This window comes from Xyrauchen texanus, chromosome 7 (assembly GCF_025860055.1).
Source record: "Xyrauchen texanus isolate HMW12.3.18 chromosome 7, RBS_HiC_50CHRs, whole genome shotgun sequence".
NCBI lineage: Eukaryota > Metazoa > Chordata > Actinopteri > Cypriniformes > Catostomidae > Xyrauchen > Xyrauchen texanus.
In genome coordinates, this window is record NC_068282.1 from 7,670,465 (window position 1) to 7,695,287 (window position 24,823).

At 37.0% G+C, this 24,823-nt stretch overlaps 1 protein-coding gene across 2 annotated transcripts; it reads left to right on the plus strand.

Moving 5' to 3' along the window:
• Window positions 1–8: 8 nt before the first annotated feature.
• Window positions 9–23,134, plus strand: LOC127646459 (serine/threonine-protein phosphatase 4 regulatory subunit 1-like). 2 transcript variants are annotated; one of them, XM_052130138.1, is made up of 20 exons: window positions 9–124; window positions 1,816–1,860; window positions 3,264–3,393; window positions 3,969–4,075; window positions 4,163–4,305; window positions 5,017–5,163; window positions 8,849–8,956; window positions 9,703–9,768; window positions 10,409–10,567; window positions 10,945–11,069; window positions 11,207–11,688; window positions 12,690–12,904; window positions 13,702–13,785; window positions 14,108–14,293; window positions 16,332–16,493; window positions 16,908–17,008; window positions 17,107–17,227; window positions 17,735–17,869; window positions 18,133–18,274; window positions 19,917–23,134. In XM_052130138.1, exons 1-20 carry the CDS (start codon window positions 118–120, stop codon window positions 20,060–20,062), a joined length of 2,811 nt encoding a protein of 936 aa, XP_051986098.1. In that variant the 5' UTR covers window positions 9–117; the 3' UTR covers window positions 20,063–23,134. The 2 variants fall into 2 exon arrangements, with proteins under 2 accessions (XP_051986098.1, XP_051986099.1); XM_052130139.1 differs by having other exon boundaries at window positions 11,279–11,688.
• The last annotated feature ends 1,689 nt before the right edge of the window (window positions 23,135–24,823 follow it).

A 24,823-nucleotide genomic window follows, 5' to 3' on the forward strand; every position in this document is an offset into this window, starting at 1 on the left:
CGTTTTGACGATTTTATACCTTGTTTTAAGTATTTAGTCTTCCTATAAATGCAGGGAGTTAAATAAGAGCAGGAAATCTTTTGAGGAAGTGGAGTGACAGCCCCGCTGTAAATCAAGATGGCAGGTAATGTGCTTTTAGTACATTTATTTAAATCTTTACAATTGGTTCCGTTATCGCTGTAGACTTAAATGACGAGTGATTCTTTTTCAACGTTTCTGGTGTATTTTTGGAACGAAGGTCACGAGGCTGGTGAAATTTGGAGGGGATTAACACTAGTTGCGAGTTGTTGAGCTAGCAGGATAGAGTGGGTAGATGATAGAAGTGTTTAAATAGATTACTAGTATGGGCCAACAACGAGACTACATATGTTGGAGTAAATGCTCTATAATGGGATATTTCTGCTTTGTCCAACCAAAAGTGTGAAAATAACGTGGTTAAGTTGACAGGAGCTTGACTGTCAGTTTGTTAGCCAGCCTGACCCGGATAACACGTTTGGTTGACTGTTCAAAAAAATCACTTTAAATGTGCCAAAACATTACAATTGTTTGACACTACAAGGGTTAGATGTGTTTCACAGGTGTGTCTTTGCTTAGTAAGCTGCTTATTTGACGTAGTCATCCGAGTTGACAATTTTTGTGAGATACATTGCAAATACTCCAACATTCACAGTGGCCCTGTCAAAATCTACTAAATTGCCAACCTTGACCGCATTTTTGGGCATCGTTTGAAACATTGATAATGCCCAGTGTTGGGGTAGTTACTAAAAAGTAATTGATTACAAACTACCAATTACATCTTCTATAGTGTAATTAGATTACTGTACAAATTACTCTGTCTGAAATGTAATTGCATTACTACAAATTACTTTCTAAAACCCAGATCAACCTTGAACATATAACAAAAAATATGAATATGAAACTTCTTTTAATTATTTCAAATAAATCATATAAAATCAAATAAATTATTAATGAGCTGGCCAAATAATTTAAGGGGGCAGCGTTAATTAGATCACACACAGTACTGTGCAAAAGGTTTTGGCACTTGTGAAAAATTTTGCATTGTGAGGATCTCTTCAAAAATAAATAGTTTTCATTTATCACTTAATGTCATACAAAGTCCAGTAAACATAAAAAAGATAGATCAATATTTGGTATGACCACCTTTGCCTTTAAAACGGCACCAATTATCCTTGGTACTCCTTGACACAATTTTTCTTGGTTGTTGGCAGATAGGATGTTCCAAGCTTCTTGGAGAATTCTTCTATCTATTTAGGCTGTCTCAATTGTTTCTGTCTCTTTATGTAATCACAGACTGACACAATGGGGGGGGGGGGGGCTCTGTGGAGGCCATGATATCTGTTGCAGGGCTCCCTGTTCTTCTAATCTTTTCTATTTGCAAAAGTAATGTTTGGGAGTCTAACATTTATATTTCCTATTGAAACACTAAAGCTGAAGATATAAATAACCATCTTAAGACAAATGCTTTTGTGAAACCTTTTTGGATGAAGACTTTTGCACATTACTGTATATTTTAACATTAGACATTACATTTAGATTTTAAATTCACTATTGTTTTATATAGAATTGTTCTAGAGTCTTTACAGTTTACTGCAATTAAATCAGAAGTAACTAATAACATTACTGAAAAATTAAGAGTAATCCCTTACTTTTTTCAGTGAAAAAATAATTTAATTACAGTAATTAATTACTTGGTAAATAATACATTACACCCAACACTGATAATGCCCAAAAATGCTCTGTATATTTCTAAGACAGTCCATCTTAAATACTAACATTTTGTTCATGTTTTTCCAGGTCTGTCTTTATATTTTGAAGATGGCCACGATGATTTGGATGACTGTGAGTATCCAGGACAGAACACATCTGAAACTTTATATAACTTAAAGGAAATAGACTATACTATGTTTCTGTTCCATCAGGCTTGCTGCTGTACACTATGTATTTGATGTACAAGCAGTGTGGACTTTGCTGACAGAAGCAGAACACATGAAATGGAAACCCTTTAAAAGTTCTTGTATTATCATAGAGCCAATGCAGAACATTTCACCTGGATCTATACTTTATTCACTTTTCACCCCAAAATCAAAAGAGGAAAAAGTAGAATTTTGCCAATAATACCAATTTATAAGGACCATTAAGATTATTTTTTTTTTACATTATTTTCATGAAAATTAAGTGCATTCCTCAAAGTTCCCTTTTTTATTATTATTATTATTATTTAAATCTGCATAAATGCAGTACATCAAATACTGCAATGCATTTCTAATACTGCCATACTTTACAGTTTAAATTATTTAAAATGTCATTTTCCCATTACAGTTGAGAGAGTTTTTGCATTACAAGAATACGAATTTTGGTGGGAAATGTGCTTCATTGTCATAAAAATAATGTTGCGATACATGAAATCTTAATAGTCCTAAAAATACATTTATATATTGTTTCCAATTTCTTCTTCGTATCTGAATTACACTAATCTTTTCTCCATCTTTAAAGGGATAGTTCACCCAAAAATGAAATTCTCTCATCATTTACTCACCCTCATCCCATCCCAGATGTGTATGAATGACTTTCTTCTGCTGAACACAAACAAAGATTTTTTTTTAAGAATATCTCAGGTCTGTAGGTCCATAAAATGCAAGTGAACGGTGGCTAGAACTTTGAAGTTCCAAAAATCACGTGAAGGCAGCATAAAAGTAATCCATAAGACTCCAGTGGTTTAATATGTCTTCTGAAGTGATGCAATCACTTTGGATGAGAAATGGATCAATATTTCAACCCTTTTTTTTTACCAAAAATATTCACTTTCATTTTCAGAATATGAAAGAAAATGAAAGTAAAGATTTAGTGGAAAAAAAGGTCTTAAATATTGATCTTTTTCCTCACCCACACTTATCATATTGCCTCTGAAGACATGGATTTAAACTCTGGAGTTAAATGGATAACGTTTGCATTGCTTTTATTTCACCATTCACTTGCATTTTATGGACCTATAGAGAGCTGATATATTCTTCTAAAAATCTTTGTTTGTGTTCAGTAGAAGAAAAAAGGCAAACACATCTGGGATGGCATGAGGGTGAGCAAATGATGAGAGAAGTTTCATTTTTGGGTGAACTTTCCTTTTAAGGGGATTCCTGATTTTATTTTGAAAGAATTCACTTTTAAAACCACCATGAGGCTGTACTGTTAAGCTTATTGGAGGTTAAATCGTAGAGTGTCCTTAACTCTTTGTATTATTTTTGAAGTTGGATTCGATGACTATGGTTCAGAGTGTGAAGGGATTCGGATAACAGCATTCCTGGATGCAGGCCAGGATAACCTCACACCTCTGGGACGGCTGGAGAAATATGCTTTCAGTGAAAACGTCTTCAACAGGTGAGACATGAAGTGTGTCAAGTAACTGATATGTAAGACAATTCATAAGCCGTTTTCCACTCTGTCATGCAATACGCAATGTTTTCTTAGTAGTAAGATTTTCTATGTCAATCTTGCACATATCACTCAAATATACAATGATATTTAATAGAGAATGTATGAGGATAGACATTTAAGGGCTTAAAGCGAACTTGATATGACTTGTTTTTTTTTCTTTTTTACCATAGTCTTATAAAGAGCCAAACTTGGTTTTCGGTGGCTTCTCATCTGTGTATTTGTAAATTTAAAAAAAAAAAATTCTGGAAAACTGCAGCAGATTAAAAAAATGTTTTTGTGCTTATAAACAGGGGTGCTTTATGGTACCTCTGGGCACATGGGCTCACTGGTCCACTGATGCCCCCTTCAAGTTGAGCGCGTATAAACATGCTCCTCTCGCTGGGCCCCATGGGAGTTGTAGACCCCTGGGCTTCAGCTCAGTTAAGCCTATGCATTAATGCACCCCTGCTTATATATTTTAATTATGGGGTAAGTCATATGATCTAATATGGTGTGCTTGATATTTTTGACTTTTCCAGGCAAATTGTGGCACGTGGATTGCCAGATGTGCTCCGGGAATTCAGTGAAAATGAAAATGACTTCATCAGCGTCATGGAAACAGTTGCCAGGATGTCTGAGGATGGAGGTGTGTATGACTTTCTGTACAGTACTATATTTGATGTGTCTGACATGCTGGTGCTGTGCGTAATATAATTTGTGTGTGATATAACAGAACCAACGGTGCGAGCAGAGCTGATGGAACAGGTTCCAAATATTGCCATGTTCCTCCATGAAAATCGACCCAATTACCCAGAAGCCTTCTCTAGGTACCTGGTACCCATTGTGGTCCGATATCTCACAGATCCTAATAACCAGGTAAATTTCACTAAATGGAAAGTTCACCCAAATATGTAATTTATATCACCATCTACTCACCGTCATGTAATTTGCAACTCATGATTAAACATTTTTGTGGAACATATAAGAAGTCCAGAGAATATGGTACTTTAGCCATTCATTAAAACTGAATGGTAACTGAGGCTGTCAAGGTCCTAAAATGATAAAAAGTAGTCCCTTGAATGTAGTAAATAGTACAATAAAATGACTTGTGCACTATATTCTGTCTTCTTAAGCCATATTATAGCTTTGTGTGGAAAAACAGACCTAAATTTAAGTTGATCAGTAATTTTTTTTTTTTTTATGAATGCATCAGGTTTGAACATACGCAAGTATGAATGAGATTTAAGGTAGGCAAGCTTTTCGGGGACTTGCATTTTGAAGTGACTTATTCACAAAAAGCTATCGTATGTCTTTAGGAAGCATGAAATTCACATTCACTTCCAATGTAAGAAAAGGACAGATGAGTTGAAATTGATATTTGTGGTAATTAACATGATGCCCAAATGCTGTTTCAAACTCTTGGGTAATGGGTAAAATAAATCTTGCAACATTAAGTATGAAGTAGATGACTGAATTTATTTTTCCGAAATGGGCTAATACCTCCTGTGCAACCATACCTCAAGATGTGATCATGAAAAGGAATGTCTCTTGACATGGTAAACTACAAATGTTTGTTGTCTTTTCTAGGTGCGAAAGACGAGCCAGGCTGCTCTACTGGTGCTGCTTGAACAGGGTCTGATGAGTAAGGCAGATATGGAAGGGAAGGTCTGCCCTGTGCTTCTGGACCTCACAGAACCCAGCAGTGATGACGACTACAAGATCGAAGCCGTTGCGGTGAGAGAGTTGTCTTTGTATGACAGAGAATATACTTCTGATCAGGATTATTAAAGTTTTATTACCATTTTATTTAAAATGTTCCATTCTAATTTAGTAACGCAGGTTCTCAGATTTACTAATTATGTTATTTGTAGAGATGCACCGATTGACATTTTCTTGGCCGATTTCCGATTGTTTTGCAAGTGTGACCTGCCGATACCGATTTTCTTTCTAAGAACTATTATTGACTGCATATACAAACACTGCAAAACCACTTTATATGAATAATCACATCAATGTATTATTCCAAGGTTGTCCAGTTGCCAGATCTTGAATGAAACGCATCCTACTCACACAATCGACACATCATACACATTACAAATCATTTATGACCTTTACCTGGCAACCTACACCCCAGTTGCGCTGTTGATATCTGCGCAGGCAGTAGACGCGGGATGTTAAATCAAGCATCACTGGTAGAGGGGAGGAGAAGACTCAGCTGGTGCTCCGGTGAAAAAAAACAAAATATACATGTACATTTAACAACAGCTGGATGGAAGAATTTAATTTCATATCCCGAACCCATATCGACAATGCCCACGCCTTTTGCAATGTGTGTCGCACTGATTTTAATATCGGACACTGTGGGAAAAATTACGTTACTCAGCACATTAAATCACAAAGGCACAATTTGTATAGTATTTAGCCTGCCTCTGCCATCCAGCACCCCGCTTCCCCTCACCCGGATTTGTGTACCCAAATGTTGACAGCTAACAGGCTGCGTGTGTAAACGAGATTAAACAACTCGGGCAACGCGACGTTGGAAAGTACCTCCTACTCTGAATCGAGGAAATGTATCAGATTTCTGAAGCCTCTGTCCTCAACTATGGAGAACAGCTGGTCATCCAGGACCATGAATTCCATAATTTTCCTTGTAATTGCTTTGGTCTTTTCGCTGCTCATTCCAAGGGATGATAGGAGAGGCTGCTGACTTGTGACTGGCTCTGAGCTCTTGCTAGCTTTAGCTGCTTTCCCTTTTTAGCTTATTTTTTAAAATGGGCATTTTCAGCTGGGTGATGGTGTTTTAAATGTCTAATTAGGTTTGTTGTTCCGAAAGTTATTGTTGTGGTTCCCCCACGGTTTACTTTGGCCTTACAATTATTACACATTTCGAACTTTTATGTATTCTTCACTCACAGTGAAGATTTCCACGCCAATGACATGTTTACGTGTGGCTGTGATGTTATTGCCTGCGCCGCTGGCAACAAAACGGACTGGCTTGGAATCGGAAAGACGTGAGGCTGACCGGCCGGTCACCGGTCCGGCCGAGCATGCGGAAAATCGACTAATTCCGGTCCCTGGCCGGTCGATCAGTGCATCTCTAGTTATTTGTGATCTACACAACAAAATTGTGTTTCTCTTTGAAACTTGTTATCTTTGCTTTCGATTAATGTAATTCTCTAAAATGTGCACTCTGCTAGATTACATTATGTAAGGTGAATGTGAACCAATCAAATATGTTCAATAACATGGGAAATGGGGCATTTGGGCAGAGCATTTGTAGATCCCAGCATGATGGGATAAATTAGTTATTTGATTCCCCTTTTTTTTTTTTTTTTTATCTTTATCCCCTTTTCTCCCAATTTGGAATGCCCAATTCCCACTACTTACTAGGTCCTCGTGGTGGCCTCAATCCGGGTGTCGGAGGACAAGTCTCTGTTGCCTCCTCTTCTGAGACTGTCAATCCACAGATCTTATCACGTAGCTTGCTGTGCATGATGCCGAGGAGACTCGCAGCATGCGGAGGCTCATGCTACTCTCTGCGATCCACGCACAAGTTACCACACGCCCCATTTAAAGCGAGAACCACTTAATCGCGACCATGAGGAGGTTACCCCATCTTACTCTACCCTCCCTAGCAAACTCGAACTCGAGACTCCAGGGGTGGTAGTCAGCGTCAGTACTTGCTGAGCTACCCAGGCCCCTATTCTATGCATTTGAGTAAGATTAAAAAAGGGGAAGACTAAATAGTGTTTAATGTTGTTATTTTGGGATTTAGAACTGTTCCTGTTACGCCGGGTTAACATAGTGGTGAAGAGCAGAGCTTTTGCTTGGGTTGAGGATGGGTACAAAAACACTATACTGTATGTTGCTTTACTCAATGCCACACAACTGCTTGTTCAGTCACTTGTCATAACTAGACTGGACTACTGTAACTCTCTCATTGCAGGTCTTCCTGCATGTGCAATTAGACCTCTGCAAATGATCCAGAATGCAGCAGAACGTCTGGTCTTTAATGAACCAAAGAGAGCGCGTGTTACACCACTCTTTGTCTCTCACCACTGGCTGCCGGTTCATGCACGTATTAAATTCAAGGCCCTGATGCTGACGTACAAAACAGTCACTGGGTCTGCTCCAGCATACCTAAAATAATTTATGCAGATCTACACTCCTGCCAGAAGCCTGCGGTCGGCTAAGGAACGTCGCCTTGTTGTACCAACACACAGGCACCAAAACACTTTCCCGGACTCTCAGTTTCGTCATACCATGTTGGTGGAATGACCTTCCCAACTCAATCCGTGAAGCTGACTCACTCTCTGTCTTCAAAAAACATCTAAAAACACATCTTTTCCAAGAGCACTTAACCAGCCACAAAAAAAAAAAAAATGAAATTCTTGTTGCACTTAAATCTGTTTTGAATGCTATTCTGATGCTATTAAAACTTTAGTATGGCACTTTTCGTACAAATGCCTCAAGATGATTTGCTTATGTTTTCCTCTTTTGTAAGTCGCTTTAGATAAAAGCATCAGCCAAATGAATAAATGTAATGTATGCTATTGGTAGTTAAAAGATTGCTAACTAGCATAACTTAATAACATAAATCAGCAATGAGAGACAAAAATATAATGTAAAACTGAAGAAATGAATGTTAGGGACACATAAATCTCTGAGACACCTTAATTGGGTCATTTCAAAATACATTGATAACATTGTTGAAATTACATCAACAAATTATGTTTTATGACAAACTATTGTCAAAAAATATAATTAATGAGCTAAACCCAGGGTAAAAAAAAATATGTTGATGTAACCTAATTGATTCATGTGGAACCGATGTACATTATTAAATTATGTAAATTCAAATAATTTTAAGTGTAGTGCTGCCAATGCGTTAACTGATATAATGTAAATATGTTTAACCTCATTACATTTTTTCAGGGCAGTATTGCGTTGTCACTATCTAGTGGTATTTTTCTATGTTACTGAAGGCGGATTGTAAAGGTTTTATTTTTTATAATATACAGTGTATTCTAAAACTAAAATTAACTTAAGGTAATTTTTATTTGATTTTAGTTAGTTATGAAAATATTTTTTATAAGATGTTAGTTTTTATTATTTCAGTTTTTTACTTTTAGTTTTTATTTCATTACATGAAAAATGTTTCATTTAGTTTTGGTTTTTGTAAACCACTTCCTTCTGATTACTGACATCTGACTGATCATGAAAATCTGAAGACTCTTTCCCATAAAGGCCTTGGATAAAAAGATGGCATCGAAGATGCATGTTTTATTTCCTGTTGTAACTTTATTCTATCTATGCTAGATTTTATACTGCCAGTATGATTGAGTCATTGTACTCATTGTTTTCCAGGGTGTGGTGGAACTCATGTTTTGGTCTGTATTGTTGAATGTTTTGTTTTCAGATCATGTGTAAGTTGGTGACAATGTTGACTAAAGACACAGTGGAGCACCTTCTGTTGTTGCGATTCTGTGAACTCTGCAGTGACGTCAGACTATTCCAAGTCCGCAAGGTAATGATTCACAAAATTTTTTATGATACCTGTATGTTGAACATACTCTATGAATGTCATTGCATTAGATGACAGAATATCAAACCAAGTGGCATTATATGTACAGGCACACTTTTCAAGCAAAACATTTGTATTATTTTTTAAACTATAATACAAGAGATAAACGGGTCTAAATGAAGTCCTGTATGTTAGTGGAACACATCACATTGACACCAGTTGTTTATAAGTAAAAACAAAAATGGTGCTAAGAAAAGGTCTATAATGTCTTTTTATTTGAAGATGCCACTTGGTTTGATTATTCTGTTTCTTAATGCAGTGACATTCAGACATTTGTAAGTGTGTCCAACAAATAAGTATGGTATCCCCTGAGAGCGTTTATCATTATTATGCCAAGATAACAAGTAAAATAAGTCAGGATCTTGAAAATGACAGAAAACAATACATTTCTTCCTTAAACAAGTAAAGTTGACATAATAAATGTGATCTCTGGTGAAAATAAGCCTGCTGATTCTGTGGTATGTGTGGCAGTGTTTTGTCAGTAAAATAACTGCAGTAGAGAAAAGCTTAGGCCTACAATTTGGGGGGGAAAAATGGATAAGTATGTTAATCTATTTCTGCAGCTCGTACAGGGTTGGCATGAAGCAGTCCTACTCAAGCTGCAACAGACCCTTGTTTACTACATAACCAAAGACTGAATTTCACCTTGTAAAATGTCTAAACCCTTGTTTATGTTTTTTCTCCACCAGGTCTGTGCAGCAAATTTTGGTGAGTTCAGTTCTATTGTTGGCCAGGAAGCCACAGAGAAACTACTGGTGAGGACCACTGCACTGCTACTGAATTCAAGAGCCTGTATTTATGACACACAAATGGTTCAATACAAATTAACCTAAAGCAACAGCATTTGTGGCAAAATATTGATGACTAAAATGTATTTCTTTAACTTTTTAAAAATCTGGTTTACAGTGAGGCACTTACAATAGAAGTGAATGGGGCCAATCAATAAAAGTTCAAATACTCACTTGTGAAGCCACGAGATGTAAACAACATGCATGTAAACATGATTTTAGTCTGATAAAATCGCTGACTAACATTTTCTCTGTGAAGTAATATCCAATTGTACAACTTCGTTGCACATAACAGATGAATTAATTTAAGTAATTTTATAAAATTATCAGCTTCACATTTCTGTCTTTTTAAACCCTCCAAAAATTGGCCCATTCACTTCTATTGTAAGTGCCTCACTGCAACCTCGATTTTAGTTTTTTTTTTAAGAAAAGGAGCAAGGAGTCAATTGAGCTTAACTTGTATTGAACCTGGAATATTCCTTTAACACTTATAAAGCTTAAGATTCATTTCCAATACCAAGGCTCTTTGGTCAACACTTCCTTTGTGTTGAAGTCAGTTTTTTGTATTTATTTTTGTGAACACCTCTTATTATTTTTTCCAATTCAGATGGCAAAATTTTTCGACCTGTGTTCGGACAGTCTGTGGGGTATTCGGAAAGCCTGTGCAGAGTGCTTCATGGTTGTTTCAAATTGCACTTCTGCGGAGGTGCGACGCACTAAACTGTCCCCCTTGTTCATCAACCTTATTAGTGATCAGTCACGCTGGGTAAGAGCAAAGCAATACACACTAACACAGTATTCTAATCAGTATTTTTTTACTCACTGAACAAAATAAGACTCTGTTAGACCATATCAGATGTTTAATACAGCTATGTGGAGTGGGTTTTTACTGTGGGCTGGGCTGCCCAGCACAATGCAACAGAAATTGAAACCAAGTTGCCGACAAAATGTTTTGTTGTACTTCGCAGCTAGTTTGGACAAAAATGCAAGAGATTTTTTTCACTTTTATTGACATTACATGTGAGGGGGGAGGGGGGGCTGATTTGTGCATACATTCTTTTGCTTTTCCACCTTGAAAATTGAGATCATTTTTGAAAGGATAGGGTACACCTGCTTGTATTGTTCTCTGTTTTTCCTGTTCAGGTACGCCAGGCTGCGTTCCAATCTCTAGGCCGTTTCATCTCCACATTTGCCAACCCTTCGCTCACTGGACTGCACTTCTGTGAGGACGGAACCCTTTGCGAGATACCCAAGATCTCCTCTGTGAGGTAAATGCACAAGGATACTCACTCCACCATAAATAAACTATATCTGACCCAGTTCTTTATATTTAAGATGTTTTAAATCTCCTCCCCTTTATTACAAAGCAGAATAATTATCTGAACTAGCCCTTTCTTATATTTAGCCATGGGCAGGAAGTGATCACCAGATTCTCAAATAACTCCTGCAATGCCTCAAGATATAGTTTCTCAAACAGTCTCACTCAGCCAACCTCAGTCCAGCTACAAACCACCTCAGACACAGCAGCTCCACCATCACAACCTCATGAGGGCCACCAGCATCCCACCCAACCACAGGAAGAGAGAACCTCCCATGGCCAATCTGAATGCTCAGAATCTTCCTCCAAGCAGAAGACGGATGACTGCACAATGTACAACTCCTTCAGCTTCTGGAGATCCCCACTGCCTGACATCACCCAGGACCTCCAACTACTGCGAGGAGAAAGATATGAAGAGGAAAGGGGCCAAAAACAGACTACAAGGGAGGGAGAAGATTGGGAGAAAGAAAAAGTGCCATGTTTAGATTCACAAGGTCCAGCCACCAGCTCACAGATCCAGAAGGTTTTGGACTGTCTTCAGCCCCACCTAGATGATCCTGATGTACAAGGTGAGTGGTTTTATTTATATATATTGTACACACACACACACACACACACACACACACACACACACATGTATAGGGCCTTATGTTTTCAGCAACGTGGACAAAACGGATGGAATCATGGAATCCAGTCATAAAAACGTAGTTAACTATTAACTGCGGTATGTCACAGAATTTTACATATTTGTGCATTGTGTATTAATGCTTAAAGGAATTCTCAGAAAAAAAGGGAATTCTCTCATCATTTACACACCCTCATGCATCACAGATGTGTAAAACTTTCTTCTGCTGAACACAAAGATTTTTTGAAGAATATCTCAGCTCTGTAGGTCCATATAATGCAAATGAATGGTGGCCAGAACTTTGAAGATCCAAAAAGGAGATGAAGTCAGCATAAAAGTAATCCATGTTCTGAAGCGATCCAGTTGGTTTTTAGTGAGAACAGATCAAAATATAACTACTTTTTCACTGTACATCTTTTAATTGCCATCAATAGGCACTATTGTAATTTCAAACTATGTGTAATCGAACTTGAAATTATGATCGCCAAAAAGACTACTATCAAGATGTACAATGAAAAAGTAGTTATATTTTGGTCCGTTCTCACCCAAGTGGATCACTTCAGAACACATTGAATAAACCACTGGAGTCTGTAGAATTATGTTTATGATGACTTGATGTGCTTTTTGGAGCTTTAAAGGCCAGATCACCATTCAATTGCATTGAATGGACCTACAGAGCTGAGATATTCTTCTAAAAATCTTTGTGTTCAGCAGAAGAACGTTTTACACAGTAAATGTAAACGTTTTAATGTGATGCATGAGGGTGAGTAAATGTAAGAATTTAAATTTGAGTGAACCAACTCTTTAATTAATGAAATGAATTGCCCTAGTTTGATGATTAAACAACAAAATTCTGAAATTAGTTTTAAATAAATATACAGTCTGAATATGCTATACAACATTTTCATAAATGCAGTTTTTGATCTCTGTGTTTTCCACTCACAGCTCAAGTGAAGGTGTTGTCTGCTGCACTGAAAGCTGCCCAGTTAGAGAGTCAGACAGATGATGCTGATGACTCTGTGTCAGAAAGCAACAGTTCTGCAGGCTCCCCGATGTCTGAGCTTAGTGCCATGAGTGAACTCTCATTGACAGATGCACAGATCTCAGACTCGCCCTCCACATCACCTGTGCTGGTGGATGACTCTGAACCCAGCAGTGAGGTAAGCTGACTTCTACATTTAAATGAAAGGATAAATGACAGAGGTTTATTTTTTATTATTTATATACACCGATCAGCCACAACATTAAAACCACCTGTCTAATATTGTGTAGGTCCCCCTCATGCCGCCAAAACGGTGCGCACCCATATCTCAGAAAAGCATTCTGAGATGCTATTCTTCTCACCACAATTGTACAGAGCTGTTATCTGAGTTACCATAGACTTTGTCAGTTTGAAACAATCTGGCCATTCTCTGTTGACCTCTCTCATCAACGAGGCATTTCTTGTTGCCGTTAAATGGCATGGTTTGAATATTTCTGTAACTGCTGATCTCCTGGATTTTTCAAACACAACAGTCTCTAGAATTTACTCCGAATGGTGCCAAAAACAAAAAACATCCAGTGAGCGGCAGTTCTGTGGACGGAAATGCCTTGTTGTTGAGAGAGGTCAAGAGAGAGTGGCAAGACTGTTTCAAACTGACAAAGTCTATGGTAACTCAGATAACCGCTTTGTACAATTGTGGTGAGAAGAATATAATCTCAGAATGCTATTTTGGGGGTTGGCGGTGTTTTGGCGGCACGAGGGGGACCTACACAATATTAGGCAGTTGCTTTTAATGTTGTGATTGATCGGTGTATAAAGTCTGCATGCGTGTATACTAATAAATATATAGTACTCCGATTAATCAAGTACTCATACATCTTAAAATATTTGACAGCCATATTTCATTTGGAGAAAGTGCTTGTGCAGTAACTATTCAGTGCCGTTCATTATACATATATTTGTGTTTCCGTATAGGAGTCAGACCTCATAGAAAATGTGAAGGAAGACCGAGACTCTGAAACAACCAAAACTTCTGAAGAGGAAAAGTCTAAAGTTCAGGTAATAAATCTACAGTTTGCAGTTTGTGAGAGAGAGAGATGTTGTTTTACCAAGTTTTAATATCATTCATGAAAATGAATGGCAAAAAAACACAAAAGACTTACAAATACAAAGAAAGTTCATTATAAATAGGCTGAAGTAAACTAGTTACAAGTAGCCTATCATCTATAGTTAGTTTATAGATTTATAGTGTTTATGGATTATATTTTATAGAGGTAGTGCTGTTCTGCTCTAGTTAAGCAGCAGCCAGTTTGATACAACTATAAAACATGACATCATGATCTCTTTCAACATTCTTTAATTCTCTCTCTTTCCATCTCAGAATGTGATTCCCCAGCAGTTGTTGGATCAGTATTTGTCTATGACAGACCCCGCTCAAGCTCAGACTGTAGATACTGAGATCGCCAAACACTGCGCTTTTAGTTTGCCGGGAGTTGCCCTAACGCTGGGCAGACAAAACTGGCACTGCCTCAAAGACACGTACGAGACCCTCGCTACAGACGTACAGGTAAAGTTTCTCTAGATGACAATACAGCAGTTTAGACTGTGACCTGAATTTGGTTTAAACTAGTGGTCAGCGAATATGGGTTTTTCAGTGGCAGACACAATACAATGCAATTCATTCACAATCCAAACAATTAATATTTGCAATATATACTCAAAATTCACTAAAACCTATAAAAAAAAATATACATACAATTTTAAAACTGTTACACAGGAAAAATACTGAGGCCTTTAATTGCAAAATGGACACTTATCATCCGTTTAATCGGCCTGGCATTTTTTCTTCTTCTTTTTTTTTTTTTTTTTTTTTCCATTTACAGTAAAGGTATAGTTCACCCAAAAATGAAAATTCTCTGGACATTTACTCACCCTCATGCCATCCCAGTGGCCTATGTTACAAAACAGGATTGAGCAGCTAGCTAAATACATTTTAAACTTCGTTTCAGCAAACTCTGAATTCGCAGTACCAGTAAAGTTGATTTGCTTTCATCGGGGTTCCTTGCCATAGTAACGCACTAATTGACTGTTCCTGATCAGAGATCTCATCCAGATTCTAGACCAGTCAGCTTTGAGCAAATTGATCCCTCCCCCCAGTATCTCTCAGTCCAATTTAAACCACTTCAGTGAGACAATTTTATAATTTTACAAAATAAGATAATTTATGATCATACTGTCTTGCATTTGTTTAAAGACACTTGAATTTTTTTCCCAATCATTTTCCCACACTGGCCATAAAGTATTTATGAATAAATAAAACTAAAATAATTATATCATTTCAAGTAAGATGTTAATTTTACATCAATAATTATCATTATTAATAATAATCTCTCCACAATATACTGTAGATATATCAGAAAAGTGTGGATGCTGACCAAACCCCCTCTTTTTAGGATTTGCTGGCAGAGATGCCATGAAAATACAGTATTTAATTGAAGTTCAATAAAAGCACACTAGCACACCAAATATGTCTTTATTGTGTCTTATGCTGCTAGAAAGGAAGAACAATAGTCTTTATTAGTGCATACCATCTACTCATTTTCCGATAGTGTATTAATGTCTAATAGTATTAAATGGGATTAAGTTGGTAATCTTCTTGCTGTGTAAATGCTGTTGCATTTTGTTTTTTTTAACGTCCTCTTACTGTGATTTAAACTGTTTAAATTTGTATAATTTATCATAATTTTCATAAACATCTTCAGCGGAGAAGTAAATCTCGTTGGCTCACTCACAAGATTTGTCTCGCACGCGATTGGCTGTTCGCTTCATTTATGTGATCGCGCCGTGAACTAATCATAACCTCGGAATTGATAACGAGCGTCTTGATACCACTTAACCCTATTGAAGCCTGATTGGATTTGGTGAGTTGTCAAATTAAAACCAATCCAGAATTTGTTCAGCTTTTTTTGTGATGCATCCCACTGATGCGTATGACATTCTTTCTTCAGCTGAACACAAGATTTTTAGAAAATTATCTGCAAGTCCATACAATGCAAGTGAATGGTAGCCAGAACTTTGAAGCTCCAAAAAGCTTATGAAGGCAGCAAAAAAGTAGACCATATGAATCTAATTTTTAAATCTAGATTTAAGTGGGTGAAAAACAGATGAATATTCAAGTCCTTTTTTACTATAAATCTCCATTTTCACTTCTACATTTTTCTTTTGTTTTTGGTGATGCACTTTCTTCATACATATCGCCACCTACTGGGCGAGAAGAATTTTTAGTAAAAAAAGGATTTAAATATTGATATTTTTCTCACCCACACCTATCATTTCACTTCTGAACATATGGATTAATCCACTGGAGTCATATGGATTACTTTTATGCTGGATTTATACTTCTGGACCTTCAAAGTTCTGTTCACCATTCACTTGCGTTGTATGGACCTACAGAGCAGAGATATTTTTCTAAAAATCATTGTGTTCTGCAGAAGAAATAAAGTCATACACTTCTGGGATGTCATAAATGATGAGAGAATTTTCATTTTTGGCTGAACTCTCCCTTTAACATTTGTCAAATGGAGTAACACTAAATGTATTGACAGTGGAAGGTGCGTCGGACATTGGCGTTCTCTATCCATGAGTTGGCAGTGATTCTGGGGGATCAGCTAACGGCAGCTGATCTGGTGCCTATATTTAACGGCTTCCTCAAAGATCTAGATGAGGTGCGGATAGGAGTCCTCAAACACCTGTATGACTTCTTGAAGGTGAGAATGATGTGGAATTTACTTCAGAGTACATGTGGGTCTTGCGTATTTTAAACAACATTATTGGTCCTTTCTTCCAATTTCTCCAGCTATATAAATCCTTTTTGAGTGTCTCATCTACAATGATAATTCCAGTCATCTCTTGAGAAATGTCTTGAGTCATATTTCACCCCAACATTGTTGTCAAACGCTTGGCACAATGCAAAAAATTGTAATGGTCCTAAATAAACTGCTTTAATGCAAAATATTTGTTTTCTCTCTCTTTCCATTTTGGGGTGAAAAATGACCTGGACATTTTGAATGAGATTTAACAAATTACAAATTTGTTATGCCATGGTAATTAGGTTTAATAAGTTTCAAACAAAATTCCTGAGCTTTTTACTTATTACTATACTTCTGTGTCCTCTTTCATAGCTTCTTCATGCTGAGAAGCGTCGGGAGTATCTGTACCAGCTACAGGAGTTCATGGTGACCGACAACAGCCGAAACTGGAGATTCCGATATGAGCTTGCTGAGTATGTACTAACCATTCCTCTTTCATTCACAAAGTGGCTCTTGAAATTCGCATGCATGATCTCACTCTTATGGTATGTTTGTGTGTCTGTGCATCTAGACAGCTCATCATGATCATCGAGTTATACAGCCACAACGACGTCTATGACTACCTCAGACAGATAGCACTTAACCTCTGCTCTGACAAAGTGTCTGAAGTCCGGTGGATCTCCTATAAATTGGTGAGACATTTCTCCACAAGCCTATTTTAGTAGCAGCAACATTATTGTGCCTTTCTCTAGCTGTATTGTTTAAGCTTGTCTTCTGTTTTTGCAACACGATTTAGGCTGTTTACACCTGGCATTAAAATCCATCTCGGCTGATTCAATCAAAAGTGGTCAGCCGAGACCGGTTGTCTGGTATTAATGTCTCTCATGTGTCTCCAGTAACCACAAAGGTTTTGATTAGATTTTCTAGAGGAAAGTCTCTGGTCGCTGATTTTCTAGCCATTGGCATCCCTTCCCACCTACGATTGCTCAATGTAGTTGTAGCATTTGGATTGCATTGCATGTGTAAGATGCATTGAACCCCATATACACCAGTATTTAGCTCAGTCCACTTGTGATCGGATCACCCAGGATGGATGTTATTACCATGTATACACAACATCAGAATTTGTGTTAAGTGTTGTCTTGTGTTGTGTGTGTGTGTGTGTGTGTGTGTGTGTGTGTGTGTGTGTGTGTGTGTAGGTGGTGGAGATTTTGCAGAAGCTGTATTCCTGTAAAGCTCATGACCTAGGACTCAATTTCATTAATGAGCTCATTATGAGATTCTGCCACTGTCCCAAATGGGTTGGACGGCAGGCATTTGCCTTCATTTGCCAGGTAATTTTTAAATCAAGTCACTGGCTTGCTTTTTTTAATTTATTTTTATCACAACATCTGTAAATTATTTAAATAAAAATAGTTCTAGTATTGTTTACATTTTTTCCCCCACCTCTGACATTCTCTGCTTTTTTCATAATTTACACTGTAAATTAGGTGCATACTTGGCAAAGTATGTTTATCACATGTAAACATATAGCAAGTGAAATTTGACAGAAGAACTTGAAGAAATCTGATTAAGCATATCCTGTGTTTTTGTGCAGGCTGTATTGGAGGAGGACTGTATGCCTATGGAACAGTTTGCACAGCATCTTCTGCCAAGTCTGCTCAGCCTCTCATCTGACCCTGTGCCCAACGTTCGCGTGCTTGTGGCAAAGGCATTACGGCAGAGCGTGTTGGAAAAACGTAAGAGACACACACACTTTACCAATACGTTTATACTTTAAAAGGAGATTTCACCCAAAAAGGAAAATAATGGCATTTGGGGAAGTAAAAATGTAAATTAGACTATTTTCATTTTTGGTTGAACTATACCTTATATTTATTTTTCTCATCCTTTTGTTCTAAAGGCTTATATGTAAATGCTTGAAATTAGTTCCGTAGACAAATATATAAATTGTACCTACAAGTTAATTTCTTTACAAAACTACTATGCTATTTCATAGGTTTGATGAAATGTATTCTAACTAAATTTGAAAAATAACAATAATTGAGGAGTAGGTGTGACCAAACTTTTGATTGGAACAGAATGTATAACCTGGCTTTTCAAATAGCTACCATGTTCTGAACACAAACAATTAAGAGCGCTAGTGTGAATCGCAGTGTTATGCCATATTTCATACAAGCAATATCAGTGTGCATGGCCTGAACGTTTTGGTATTTTCGTTCAAGCATGCGCCAAGTCTAGCTTCAAGTAGGTTTGTCGAAATTGCTTATGCAACACGCTAATGGGCTGGGTCAAGTGCAATTCTGAGGTTCTTCACGGGCACCTTCTGCATCCTATTATATAGTCTATGCCCTCTCAAGCATCAGCAATATAAACAAAGACAGCACATTCATAATAATTTGGTACTGTACATTTTTGTTTACAGTATTTATTTGATTTAGAAAAATGTCATTAATTGAAACATGAAAAAGATAAAGTAGAAATGTTTCTTCATTCAAATTACACTTCAGACAAAATGAAAAAATAATCAAAATAACAAAGTGGTCAAACAAATCATAGCAAATCCAAACATTTTACTCTTTCCAACTTCACCGGCACTGACTTACAAATGAGATCATAAATACAATTTGTAAATAAAAACAATGTTAATAATTGAAAAATAAGGACCTTAATATAGTTTAACACACATCTCATAAATATTTGTTTTATAAAACAGCTACAACAGTGGTCACCATGGACATAATTTGATTTTCCACTATATTTTTTTAGTTTGGACATTAACTTTATTACCACCTCCTGGTGGATCTCCAAACTGCAAATGCAGTAACTGAGTTTGGAATTTATGCTGAGATAAGACGTGCTTTTGAAAATTCTTAGTGCAATTACATATTTCTTGGGATAATGGCAAATTGCGCTTTGCACAAATTCATTTACATACAATACGCTCACAGTTTGCACACATACAACCACTGATAGCACATACACTCCCACCAACACCCACTTGCGCTTTGCACAGTCACAAATTGAGCCCTAAAAGATAATTAGGAACTTTAAAAGCTAATGACAATTTTCAAATTAACATTCTGTCACTATTAATAGCATAAATATATAGTGCAAGTGTCACTGATTTGGCATGACATTTACATTAACGCATTTGGCAAACGCTTTTGTCCAAAGCGACTTAGAGTCCTTATTACAGGGACAATCCCCCGGAGCAACCTGGAGTTAAGTGCCTTGCTCAAGGACACCGTGGTGGTGGCTGTGGGAATCGAACCGACAACATTCTGCTAAACAGTTTAGTGCTTTACCCCACTATGCCACCACCACTCCCATGCTGCGCATGAGTTCTGATTACTGTCTATGTGTATGGTCTGTTCTCAGCATACTTTAAGGACCCAGGCAGCGCATACTCTGATGAAATCGAAGAGGCTCTGTCTGAACTGAGGATGGACAAAGACAGGGACGTGCGGTTCTTCGCTACGCTGGATCCCAACAGGAACGTCATGGACACGGCAGAGCTCATTTAGCACCTTGTACTGTCTGCACACAAAAACAAGCACCTGCAGGAGCTACACTACACCACTTCACACAAACACACATTAACACATAGGACCAATTGACCTACACACACATTTATTCTAAATAATCATCCCATACTTTAGTGCATATATAATGTATTTTCTCATTTAGACACCCAGTGGGCCTCATTTATGAAACTTTGTACCTATATAGAACTTTGTACAGATGAAGTCAGAAGTTTACATACACCTTAGTCAAATATATTTAAACTCAGTTTTTCGCAATTCCTGATATTTAATTGTAGAAAACATTCCGTGTCTTACGTCAGTTAGGATCACTACTTTATTTTAAGAATGAGAAATGTCAGAATAATAGTAGAGAGAATTATTTATTTCAACTTTTAAATCTTTCATCACATTCCCAGTGGTTCAGAAGTTTACATACACTTTGTTAGTATTTGGTAGCATTGCCTTTTAAATTGTTTAACTTTGGTCAAACTTTTTGGTAGCATTCCACAAGCTTCTCGCAATAATTTGCTGGAATTTTGGCCAATTCCTCCAGACAGAGTCAGGTTTGTAGGCCTCCTTGCAGGTCTCCTTGCTCGCACACGCTTTTCAATTGAGGTAAGGGCTTTGTGATGGCCTCTCCAATACCTTGACTTTGTTGTCCTTAAGCTATTTTGCCACAACTTTGGATGTATGCTCAGGGTCATTATCCATTTGGAAGACCCATTTGCAACCGAACTTAACTTCATGACTGATGTCTTGAAATGTTGCTTCAATATATCAACACAATTTTCCTTCCTCATAATACCATCTATTTTGTGAAGTGCACCAGTCCCTCCTGCAGCAAAGCACCCACACAACATGATGCTGCAACACTCATGCTTCAAGTTTGGGATGGGAATTTTTGGTTTGCAAGCCTCACCCTTTTTCCTCCAAACATAACAATGGTCATTATGGCCAAAAAGTAAAATCTATGTCCCCATGTGCACTTGCGAACTGTAGTCTGAATTTTCTATGGCAGTTTTGGAGCAGTGGCTTCTTCCTCACTGATCAGCCTTTCAGGTTATGTGGATATAGATTGTTGTCTACCTGTTTCCTCCGGCATCTTCACAAGGTCCTTTGCTGTTGTTTTGGGATTGATTTGCACTTTTCACACCAAACTATGTTCATCTCTAGGAGACTGAATGGGTCTCCTTGCTGAGCGGTATACTGGCTGTGTGGTCCCATTGTGTTTATTTTTGTGTACTATTGTTTGTACAAATGAACGTTGTACCTTCAGGCATTTGGAAATTACTCTTTGTTCTTGGCTGATTTCTTTTGATTATCCCATGATGTCAAGCAAAGAGGCACTGAGTTTGAAGATAGGCCTTAAAATATAACCACAGGTACACCTCCAATTCAGCACACCTCCTATCAGAAGCTAATTGTCTAAAGGCTTGACATAATTGTCTGGAATTTTCCAAGTTGCTTAAAGGCACAGTTAACTTGGTGAATGTAAACTCCTGACCCACTGGAATTGTGATTTTCAATTTTAATTGACTATAATCTCCCTGTAAACAATTGTTGGAAAAACAACTTGTCATTTTACAAAACTATAGCTTGCTAATATTAAATCTGTGGGGTGGTTAAATTAGTTTTAATGACTTCAACCAAAGTGAATGTAAACTTCTGACTTCAACTGTATCTATACATTTACAGAAATAGTGTCCTTAAAACTTTACAGTGTATATGCAAATGCAAGATGTCCCCCAATCCATTGGTTTATACTAATAAGATTGCACTAATAAGGATTCACACTGGTCTTCATTAGAACCTCATAGCCTTGCAAAATAATTGTCCAGCCTAAAAACTGCATACATTAAATGTGCACAGGGTTGGGGAGTAACAAAATACATGTAACGGGAATACGTAATTAAAATACTAAATGTAAGTAACTGTATTCCACTACAGTTCCAATTTAAATCATTGGTATTTAGAATAGTTACATTCAAAAAGTATTTCTGTTACTGAACAGATTACTTTGCAATTTATTGTCATTTGTTTCATTTAATATTTAGTCCTTTCAGATGGAAAACATTTATACATATAAATTATGCGATCCAAAGTGCATTTGAACAGCGGTGAAACACTTTCTTATGATATAACATTCATACGAGCAGACAGAGAAGTAAGTTTGGTGCACAAGAAATAGAAATAAACCTTTTGTAAATTGTCAGCTTTACGCTAAGCTAAAATGCTATTTCTAGCCATTTTACATGCACATGTTACCATATTTGGATCGTAATTTTTTTTTCTAGGATGACCTTTTGAGATTAGGGCAAAAATTTTATTGTTGAGGATAATTTGTTTTGTTTTCTTAAAAAATATATCTAAAAATCCTTTAAACAAGATCAATCTGATTCATCTTGTTTTCGAAAAAACACTGCATAAGATATTTAGGTTTTTCAGAGAATGTATTTTTAACGTGTATTTTGTTAAAAAATAAATAAAAAATCTACCACTGTTGAAGAAGTAATCCAAAATATTTGAGTAATCTAACAGAATACATTTCAAATGACATTTTACAGCATGTAATCTGTAGTGGAATACATTTCAAAAGTAACCATCCCAACCCTGAATATGGAGCAATACTTGTCATACTTAGTACATATACTTCACATGCTCTTCATTGCTCTATATATTGTTAGATTGACATCATTGACATTGTCAACATAATGCTGCCAATCAGATAAAAATGAATGTAAAATTTTAGCACATATTTGTTCATGTTTCATAAATAAGGCCCATCAATTTAATTTAGCCCCTTTTACACACATACATGCATACATACACACATGCCTGCAAACGCAGAAAAACCATCTCACCTCTCTGAACTGTGAGGCAACAAAAATTATTTGGAGATGCCAGACATGCACCAAGAAGCATCTTGACTGTGGATCACATCACTTTTCCTTGTCAAACATTTTGGATGCTACAAGCTGCCTCTCCACAGCTAACTGTATATTTGTGAGACTTTTTTATTTTTACTTTTTTGTGGATTTCTTACAAATAAAAGTGTAAGATGACATAAGCAGACATACGGTGAAGTGCTACTAACTCAGGGAGACCTGATATTCTGACTTATTTTAAGCTGCAATTACCGCAAAATGTGAGCCCAAGTGATGCTGCAGAAACATTTGCAGCATTTTCAAATGGACCCTCAGGATTCATGCAAATCGCTGCGGGAAACAGTGTTTTCAACAGCAAACAAATGTCTTCTCAAATTACTGCAGCTCAGGAGCTGAAAACCTCCTGTTTTTGCTCAATCCTTTTGTAGCCTCATGTTGGATGCCAGAAGAATTTGCTATCGTCTTTCAGTACTGACTTTTTAACATGTATTTTTTGCGTGTCTCAAGTGTGATCCAGTCTTTGTCACCTCCTCAACTTCCCTGATTTGTGGAGAGTTGTTTTATACCTTGCCATTTTATATACAGTATATAAAAGTGATCAGTGTTTTAGAGGGGTATCGAGGGTAAACCTATGCTTTCCAAGCAAACTTTACCATCACTAGACAAAATTTAGATAATGGACAAGCAAAATTGTCAAACTTGTCCAGTTCCAGTTTAGAAACCATTGATAAGGCATTAATGATGGTTATAAATATTTTGGGAGGGATGCATTGTGAAAGGTAGCAAGAATTTGAAGCTCCAAAAAAGCACATATAAACATAATACATAATACTCCAGTCATTAAATCAATTTCTTCAGAAGCGATATGTGTTGGTTAGAAACAGTTTAATATTTATGTCATTTTGTATTATAAATCTCCACTTTCACATTCTTTTGTTTTTGGCAATTCACATTCCACCTACTGGGCAGGGAGGAGAATTTATAGTAAAAAAAAAAAAGGAAGTAACATTGATCTGTTTCTTACCCACACCTATCATATAACTTTTGAAGATATGTATTTAACCAATGGAGTCGTGTAGATTACTTTTATGCTGCCTTTAGGACCTTCAAAGTACTGGCCATCGAACCAACTTCAATGTGTGAATTAGCTTGCATTGCTTGGACCTACAGAGGTGAGATATTCTTCTAAAAATCATTGTGTTCATCAGATGAAAGAAAGATACACATCTGGGATGGCATGAGGGTGAGTAAATGATGAGAGAATCTTTCATTTTTGGGTGAACTATCCCATTAATCAAAGCACATAATGAAGTCTCTCTCTCTCTCTCTCTCTCTCTCTCTCTCTCTCTGTCTGATTCCCATAGATTTTTACTCTATATCAAATTTGTTAACTAAAGCTATTTCACACACTTTAAGTTGGTTTGATGGATCATCCATTTATATAAAGCATGGTTGTGCTGCTCTTGGCATTGGTAATCTTGCCTCTAGCTGCTGGTCGGTAATCAGTATGCCTGTTTTTATGAATTAGATTTCAGTGGTGGGGTCTAGTCCCACATCAAGGGCAAACTTAATGCCAAGAGCACTTTACTATTCAATTGAGAGAATACTGGAAATAGGTCGGAGTGAGTGAATCATGGCACATTTGCTGTTGAGATTTTATTAGGCAACTATCAAACTCGAGTGTTCCTCTCGTCCAGTGCATATATTCGCACATATGTTTATGAATTCTGTATATGGAATTGTTTAAAAAGATGTTTAGGCTGGTTCTGGATGACTGCCTGTGATCAAAGCTTGTGGGTGCTGGCGCTAATTTGATGTTGACTTTATCTACAGGATTCAAGGCCAGTCTTTTTTTTTTTTTTACTGTGGCGATAAC

What these genes read in the sequence shown, in the direction of transcription:
- LOC127646459 (XM_052130138.1), top strand. An exon ending in AGGAAAAGTCTAAAGTTCAG is followed by an intron (nt 13,786 to 14,107) that starts GTAATAAATCTA and finishes TTTCCATCTCAG; the next exon opens with AATGTGATTCCCCAGCAGTT. An exon ending in CCCTCGCTACAGACGTACAG is followed by an intron (nt 14,294 to 16,331) that starts GTAAAGTTTCTC and finishes ATGTATTGACAG; the next exon opens with TGGAAGGTGCGTCGGACATT.